General features: G+C 36.7%; 1 protein-coding gene across 2 annotated transcripts; it reads right to left on the bottom strand.

Annotated features, from left to right (window-relative positions):
* Window positions 1-2,078: 2,078 nt before the first annotated feature.
* Window positions 2,079-9,365, bottom strand: tmem169b (transmembrane protein 169b). 2 transcript variants are annotated; one of them, XM_067410433.1, is made up of 3 exons: window positions 9,272-9,365; window positions 6,932-7,267; window positions 2,079-2,808 (listed from the first exon to the last, which is right to left on the bottom strand). In XM_067410433.1, the coding sequence occupies exons 2-3, from the start codon at window positions 7,173-7,175 to the stop codon at window positions 2,192-2,194; spliced, it is 861 nt and encodes a 286-aa protein (XP_067266534.1). In that variant the 5' UTR covers window positions 7,176-7,267; window positions 9,272-9,365; the 3' UTR covers window positions 2,079-2,191. The 2 variants fall into 2 exon arrangements, with proteins under 2 accessions (XP_067266534.1, XP_067266535.1); XM_067410434.1 differs by having other exon boundaries at window positions 9,268-9,337.
* Between the last annotated feature and the right edge of the window lie 36 nt (window positions 9,366-9,401).

The raw sequence follows: 9,401 nt of genomic DNA, 5'->3' as shown, positions 1-9,401 counted from the left end.
TCAGAAAAATCCTCCAGCTCCTTCAAATTCATCAGTTTTCAAGCATTTTTGCATATTTGAACCCTTTCCAGCAGTGACTGAATGATTATGAGATCCATCTTTTCACACTGAGGACAACTAAAAAAGGTTCAAACATTCACTGATGCTCCTGAAGGAAACACGATGCATTAATAGACGGGGGGTGAAAACTTTTTGAATTTGAATTTGATGGAAACATCTTCTGTAGCTTCTGCATTACTAAATGAAAAAAAAAAAAAAAAGATATTCAAACAAAATAAAATCATCTTCATCTTGTTCAAAAGTTTAAGTATATATTCAAAAGTATATTTTTATATATTTTTAATTAAATGATAAATTCTGCAAAGGGTTTTCAACATGTTTTATAATGTAGATCACAACAGATACACAAACCTGACATGAAAATACAGGAATATGAATTTTATTGTCTCTTCTGAGCATTACTGCACAATCAAAGTGCAAACTGTAAGGTCAAATGGTTAAATCAAAGCGAAACAAAGGAACAAATACAAAACTTTGACAAAAACCAAACTATAACCAAACAAATGTTAAAAGTAACATACATTTCTCATGATGCATTTGATATAAAATTATTTAAAATGTTCTTATGATGCCCAAGACACAATCTTTGAACTGGTTATGAACATCATTTTTGGAATAACCGTCTGCCCCGTATACAAACACACACACAAACACACACACACACACACACACACACACACAACGTTCTTCACATAAATTCACTTTGGGGTTCGTCGTTAGTGAACAAATTAAAACCACTTCGAGAGTACGCAGGGCTCTCACAATCTCACACACAATCGCAGTTGAATTGCATAGATATGGCTTACTTTTACAGGAGGTTCTGAAAAGCATATACTCCTCTGTTCTGGTATACAGAAAAATTTGTTTAATGAAAATAAAACATGCAAACTGTTCAAATAAATGGTTACACTTTACAATAAGGTTTCATTAAACTAACAATGCTAACAATACTTTTAAGGCATTTATTAAACTTGGTTAAATGTCAATTTCAACATTAACTAATACATTAAATTCAATAGTTGTATCTCTTAATATTATTTAATGGACCTGATCTATGATTTATTTTTATTACCCACTGTTAACAAAGATTAATAAATACTGCAACAAATATATTGCTCATTGTTAGTAAATGTATTAACTAATGTTGAGTAATAGGACCTTAATGTAAAGTGTTACTGAATAAATACAATAAAATAGCAAAGAATAAATATTTTAAATATACATCTTATGAAAGTCTGGCATACAGTATGAAAATAAGAAAAAAAACAACTTTGTTGGTAAGCAAAACACTAAATAGGTAAAACAAAACAAAAGTTTGGCCCAGAAACCAAGGGTTAGTTCACCCAAAAATGAAATTTTTGTTATTAATTACTCACCCTCATGTCGTTCAAAACCTGTAAAACTTTCGTTCATCTTCGAAACACAAATGAAGATATTTTTGTTGAAATCAGAGCTTTCTGTCCCTCCATTGACAGCCTACGCAACTACCAAATTTTGGCTGCGTGAGATTCCCCAGGTTTGTTGTTGTTGAGCTGTTAAAGCTCCGCCCTCTTCTGGAAAGGGGGCGGGAGCAGCAGCTCATTTGCATTTAAAGGGACACACACAAAAACGGCGTGTTTTTTCTCACACCCAAATAGGGGCAAATTTGACAAGCTATAATAAATGATCTGTGGGGGATTTTGAGCTGAAACTTCACAGACACATTCTGGAGACACCAGAGACTTATATTACATCTTGTGAAAGGGGCATTATAGGTCCCCTTTAATATTTTGTACATAAAGTGGTAAATTATGTGTTTTTTTGCACAAACAAAGCACTCGTGATGCATCAAAAATTGAGGTTAAACCACTGGAGTCACATGGATTACTTTAACGGTGTCTTTACTACCTTTCTAGGGCTTGAAAATGGTAGTTGTGTTGCTGTCAATGCAGGAAAAGCTCTCGGATTTCATCAAAAATATCTTCATTTGTGTTCAGAAGATGAATGAAAGTCTTACAAGTTTGAAACGACATGAGGGTGAGTAATTAATTACAGAAATTTCATTTTTGGGTGAACTAACCCTTTAATACTCGCAAAGTGGCAAAAAACAGGACCGATAACCAGCTGAGAAAATCCCGCCTGATTTCTATATTCACACCGAGGACGTTTCCAGCGACTTTCCCTGCAGACTCCCAGAGATCGTGTCCGAGTCCAGCAGCTCGACTATGCTGTAGGGTGAACAGTCTTCCAAACCGAGCTTCCCACAAGCCCAGCCGCAGAAACCTTTCTCCAAATCCCTGACGGATATCCACCACTCGCTGAAGGCCCAGGACACCTGCACCACGGCCGAGTACAGAGCCAGCGACAGCGACAGCGCCAAGATGAGCACGGGGTAGAAGATGATGAGGAAGGGGCAGACCGTGATTTTATGGCAGAACGTCCGTTCCTCGTTGTACACCAGGAAAATGTTGTACCAAGTGAGAGTGCCGTAGTAGAACGAGGTGATGAAGGACAGGACAAAGACTACGGGAGCGCAGGAGAGACTCCAGAGGACGACGTGAGGACCCTGAGAAATGCCGAAACCACATGAGCGGCTCGATCCCTCTCGAGCGTCGCATTCGGCGTCCAGACGTTCCTTTGACCTCGCCATCTCACGCAACTCTCTCTCTGTGAGCGTGACGTGAATGTCCACCATCTGACCTTTCTTCTTTCCACGTGTGATGGTCCCTGTGAGCGTCACATAGCGACTATCTGGAGGCACAGCCCAACCTAATGAGGTCAAGACATTTCATTTAGAATGAGAAAGAATCTATTTCCTATTTTAAGACAAAGACAATTCATTTTCAGTATATTATCGATTGAACAAAACTGGAACTGAATTTAGCTGAATAATGCCACTAACTAATAATTTACTCATGTCATCCAAGATGTTCATGTCGTTCTTTCTTCAGTCGAAAAGAAATTTTTGAGGAAAACATTCCAGGATTTTTCTCCATATAGTGGACTTCACTGGGGTTCAACGGGTTGAAGGTCCAAATGTCAGTTTCAGTGCAGCTTCAAAGAGCTCTACATGATCCCAGACGAGGAATAAGAGTCTAATCTAGAGAAACCATCGGCCATTTTCTTAAAAAAAAAACATTATATACTTTTTAACCATAAATGCTCATCTTGCACTGCTCTGTGATGTGCCACGCATTACGTAATCATGTTGGAAAGGTCATGCGTGACGTAGGCGAAAGTACCGATCCAGTGTTTATAAAGCGAAAGTGCAAAGACTAAGTCAATGTCGGATGATTTTGAAGTTGGAGGAGAAAATGAGTTCTTCCGCCTACGTCGCACGTGACCTTTCCAACACGATTATGCACATCTCAGAGCAGTGCAAAACAAGCATTTGTGGTTAAAAAGTATGTAATTTTTGGATGGTTTCTCTAGATTAAACTCTTATTCCTCGTCTGGGATCATGTAGAGCTCTTTGAAGCTGCACTGAAACTGACATTTGGACCTTCAACTGAAGTCCACTATATGGAGAAAAATCCTGGAACGTTTTCCTCAAAAACCTTCATTTCTTTTCGACTGAAGAAAAAAAGACATGAACATCTTAGATGACATGGGGGTGAGTAAATTATGAGAAAATTGAAATCTGAAGTGAACTAATCCTTTAAGATGCATTTTGGTCAATCGGATCACAAGTGGACGACGCTAAATACAGGTGTAAAATGTTTTGAGCTTGTCCATTTTTGACCACTTCCAGAGGAGGTCGGAAACGCATTTGACCGGATTGCTTTCATAGTGGAAACGCTCTAACAGACCGTCTACTCTCCTCCTACTGACCTATTGCGTAAACATTATGGGAAGTGCTCTAGACAGGCGGGATTTAAACTTTGTCGGCTGAAGACCCAAGTTTGGTTTGAAGATGAAAAATGTACTAAGCACAATGTTCTCTCACCATTCCTGATTTTTAACACACTCACAGCGTTCGATCGGTCTTACGGCTGTCAAAGCAGAAACAAAAGCTTTTTCCCTCTGTGTGTTTCCGTCGTCTCCGGGCGTGTTCACATGTAAATTGCGTGAGCTTATTTCATCCATTAGATCGAAAGATCTGGAAAAACCCATATATTTACTCGACAATAGACCCTTCCCTCGAAGAATTCAGGACAGAAGTGGTTTAAAGTGGACAAAAGAGACGGATTAAAATAGGCAGGTGTAAACGGTAATGTGTCTTCCTCGTCTACTTGTGATCCGATCAACCAAAACACATCCAAATACCAGGTGTAAACAGGGCCACTGACACTTATTGAACTAAACTGAATCAACAGTTTAGCCGAATAATGACACTATTGTCTTCTGTAGAGCTGCTTATAGCTGAAATTAGCTTGTTTCATAATTAACACTTATTTTCCTGTTTGTTACTGTGATGCTGCTTTGAAACAATATGTATTGTTTGAAGCGCTGTAGAAATAAATGCTACTTAACTGAAATGAGGAATCAAATTTTCCTTAAATCTTTTATGATAAGAGTTCACAGTACTTGAAAACATAACTTTTTCTTTACGAACTGAACTCAAAACTTCATCTCCTTATGAAGAAATAGAATTTGTGATTGTTTAAATGAAAAACACGAACCTCAACTTTTGCCAATTTCAACTAACTAGAATAATTAATTACAATAATTATAATTATGATATAATTAAAATAACATAAAAATCACTTTCAGTTCCATAGATGGACTTCAGTTAATTTTGTAAGATTGTTTATGACAAAAATTTGTTTCGAGATTTTTTTCTTTGTGAATATACAGTAAAATGAAATTTATTCCTGTGATCAAAGCTGAATTTTCAGCATCATTACTCCAGTCTTCAGTGTCACATGATCCTTCAGAAATCATTCTAATATGATGAGTTGATGCTCAATTATTATTAATGATCAATAATTAATAATGGTTCTTGTTATTATAAATGTTGAAAACAGTGCTGCTTAATATTTTTGTGGAAACTATGATACATTTTTCATTTCTCTGAAAGTTCAAAAGAACAGCATTTAATAGAAATAGAATCTTTTGTAACATACAGGTGCTGGTCATATAATTAGAATATCATCAAAAAGTTGATTTATTTCACTAATTCCATTCAAAAAGTGAAACTTGTATATTATATTCATTCATTACACACAGACTGATATATTTCAAATGTTTATTCTTTTAATTTTGATGATTATAACTGACAACTAATGAAAATCCCAAATTCAGTATCTCAGAAAATTAGAATATTACTTAAGACCAATACAAAGAAAGGATTTTTAGAAATCTTGGCCAACTGAAAAGTATGAACATGAAAAGTATGAGCATGTACAGCACTCAATACTTAGTTGGGGCTCCTTTTGCCTGAATTACTGCAGCAATGTGGCGTGGCATGGAGTCGATCAGTCTGTGGCACTACTCAGGTGTTATGAGAGCCCGGGTTGCTCTGATAGTGGCCTTCAACTCTTCTACATTGTTGGGTCTGGCATATCAAGGTCAGCCGAGTTTGCTGGCCAATTAAGAACAGGGATATCATGGTCCTTAAACCAGGTACTAGTAGCTTTGGCACTGTGTGCAGGTGCCAAGTCCTGTTGGAAAATTAAATCTACATCTCCATAAAGTTGGTCAGCAGCAGGAAGCATGAAGTGCTCTAAAACTTCCTGGTATACGGCTGCGTTGACCTTGGACCTCAGAAAACACAGTGGACCAACACCAGCAGATGACATGGCACCCCAAACCATCATGACTGTGGAAACTTTACACTGGACCTCAAGCAACGTGGATTGTGTGCCTCTCCTCTCTTCCTCCAGACTCTGGGACCCTGATGCAATATTTACTTTCATCAGAGAACATAACTTTGGACCACTCAGCAGCAGTCCAGTCCTTTTTCTCTTTAGCCGCTTCTGACGCTGTCTGTTGTTCAAGAGTGGCTTGACACAAGGAATGCGACAGCTGAAACCCATGTCTTGCATACATCTGTGCGTAGTGGTTCTTGAAGCACTGACTCCAGCTGCAGTCCACTCTTTGTGAATCTCCCCCACATTTTTGAATGGGTTTTGTTTCACAATCCTCTCCAGGGTGCGGTTATCCCTATTGCTTGTACACTTTTTTTCTACCACATCTTTTCCTTCCCTTCGCCTCTCTATTAATGTGCTTGGACACAGAGCTCTGTGAACAGCCAGCCTCTTTTACAATGACCTTTTGTGTCTTGCCCTCCTTGTGCAAGGTGTCAATGGTCGTCTTCTGGAGAACTGTCAAGTCAGCAGTCTTCCCCATGATTGTGTAGCCTACAGAACTAGACTGAGAGACCATTTAAAGGCCTTTGCAGGTGTTTTGAGTTAATTAGCTGATTAGAGTGTGGCACCAGGTGTCTTCAATATTGAACCTTTTCACAATATTCTAATTTTCTGAGATACTGAATTTGGGATTTTCCTTATTTGTAAGTAATAATCATAAAAATTAAATGAAAAACATTCTAAATATATCAGTCTGTGTGTAATGAATGAATATAATATACAAGTTTAACTTTTTGAATGGAATTAGTGAAATAAATCATCTTTTTAATGATATTCTGATTATATGACCAGCACCTGTAAATGCCTTTACAGTCACTTTTGGTCAATTTAATGCATCTTTCTGGAAAAAAATTATACAAACTGATGTAGGTTTAGTTCATTACATTAACCATTCATAACCACAAAGTGTCACAATCCTTTTTATCTTCATTTTGAACAATATGTTTGTTTTATGTTATAAAAATGTTTGTTATTGTTATTTTTGAGTTTTTTATAATGGAAAGACATTCCTACACTTTTAAATGTGGCTTACGTGTCCAAATCTTTTTCTTTACAAGGAAAGATGAGATAGCATGCTTCACCTTCACTGCTGGGGTTGTTGAGAAATGTAGCCCCTTCTTCAGAGTTCCTCTCTCCAGCCTCACTATCTCCTCCATGCTCTTCACCAGCGGCTCTCTCTGGATCGGAGCGATAGACGATGATGGACTCCGGCCGGTGTTCTCGCTTCCTTCTCTTCCTTCGAGTGCTGGTGCCGCTGCTTCCATCATCCATCTGCCCCTCAGAGACCTCCGATCTAACAGACTCTAGCTGCTCCACCTGCTCCATGATCCGGTTCAGTGTCTCACACGCTTTGGAAGGAGCTACAACTGCTACAACAGACTAGAAAAGGCTATTTACTCCATCCAAACATGATAAGCCTGTGAGAAAGAGAGAGCAACATGATGCACAGTTGGCATGCATTCAATCAAATAAGGAAAAATGACGTCTCATTTAAAATAAAAGGTAAAGTATGTAAGTGAGAGAATATAAACATCGTCACATTTAGTGTTTTTAAATGTTATAAATATATTCACCGTGTAATATCTAGTATCTAGTTGCTTTTCCTGAGCAATAACAGTGAACATGTACCAGTGTTGCTATTGTTAACTGAAATAAAGTAGTGCTTGTCCAATTGTTGTCCACGCATACACACACAAACTTTTGTTAGTTGCGATTAATCGCAATTCATTGATTTGATACATATACATAGAAACGTATTTGTTGTAATTAATCACGATTAATCAATTTGATACATGTTAGTTGCGATTAATCACGATTAATCGTTTTGATACATATACGCTGATACTTTTATATTTGTTGTGATTAATTGCGATAATTGATTTGACAGCACTAATACACACAAACTTATGTTAGTTGCGATTAATCACTTTGATACATATACACAAACTTTTATTTGTTGTAATTAATCGTGATTAATCGATTTGATACATACACAGACTTTTATTTGTTGTAATTAATTGTGATTAATTGATTTGCTACATATACACAAACTTTTATTTGTTGCAATTAATCATGATTAACCGATTTGATACACACTTTTATTTGTTGTAATTAATCATGATTAATCGATTTGATACATATACACAAACTTTTATGTTAGTTGTGATTAATCGATTTGATACATATACACAAACTTTTATGTTAGTTGCGATTAATCGATTTGATACATATACACAGAAACTTTTATATTTGTTGGGATTAATTGTGATTAATTGATTTGACAGCACTTATACACACAAACGTATGTTAGCTGCGATTAATCATTTTGATACATACACAGAATCTTTTATATTTGTTGCGATTAATTGCAATTGATTTGATACATACACACAAACTTTTCTGTTAGTTGCGATTAATCGATTTGATAATATACACAGAATCTTTTATATTTGTTGTGATTAGTTGCAATTAATTGATTTGATTGCACTAATATCAGTTGGAGTTTGGGTTCCTTACCACTGTCGCCTTTGACTTGCTTAGTTGGGGACACTTGACATTTGATATTCAACAGTGTTTTGATCTGCCTGCATTGACACCATTGTATGCGAACTGAACTGAGCTGGATGATGACATCACTGTTTACTCCAGTGCTGATATAGATAAATTAACTAAATGTGAATTGGCCTTTAGATGCGATTAACTGTGACTAATAGATTTGACAGCACTAATACACACACACACACACACACACACACACACACACACACACACACACACACACACATATATACGATTTGACAGCACTAAAATAAAGGAAAATAAAATATAAAAAATTAAAGATGAAATAACATTAACAACAATTAGAAACTGTAATCAAATAACTTAGGTTGAAGTACTAAAATGACAAACTGTAATAAAAAAATTAAATCTAAAGAGAAAAACTGATAAAATTAAAAAAAAAACATAACAAAAAGAATAAAACTTAAACTAAAATGAAAATGAATATGAAAACATAAAAATTAAATCTAATTTAAAATATAAAAAAAAAAAATCACATCTTCAGTAGCTTTTGTGTAGAAAACAACACCCTTCCGTTAGGACAGCTGGGTCTCATTCAACTCTATTGTCAGAGAAACAAAGACATACAGGAGACAGAGCAATCCTTCAGCCAATCATATGATTGCGTTTTAATAAAATAGCGTCCGAAACTCAAAATCCTTCATCTTAAACCCCTTCGAGATCACGCTTATTTAAATCAGTGTCCTGTAATGTCCTGTAATGCCTGGGCGCCAGGCGGAGGCTGTTTTTCTCTCAGCTGATCCGCTCTGGGTTTAATAATCACACCATCATCTACTGTAACAAGCGTCTTATTCACAAACACAGGAAGCTCGTGCCTTATTCATAACTGTGTTCTTACCTACCTGATGCACATGCATGAAAGAACCGCTGTGAAAACTGTTGCGATGAAATGTTTAGCTGGGTTAAATGTCCAACAGCAGCCGCCATGCAGATGCGCCTGGGCCACGATGAATACAAGCCCCGCCCACTGAC

This window comes from Chanodichthys erythropterus, chromosome 14 (genome assembly GCF_024489055.1).
Source record: "Chanodichthys erythropterus isolate Z2021 chromosome 14, ASM2448905v1, whole genome shotgun sequence".
Taxonomy (NCBI): domain Eukaryota; kingdom Metazoa; phylum Chordata; class Actinopteri; order Cypriniformes; family Xenocyprididae; genus Chanodichthys; species Chanodichthys erythropterus.
This window is presented reverse-complemented; position numbering and strand designations above follow the sequence as displayed.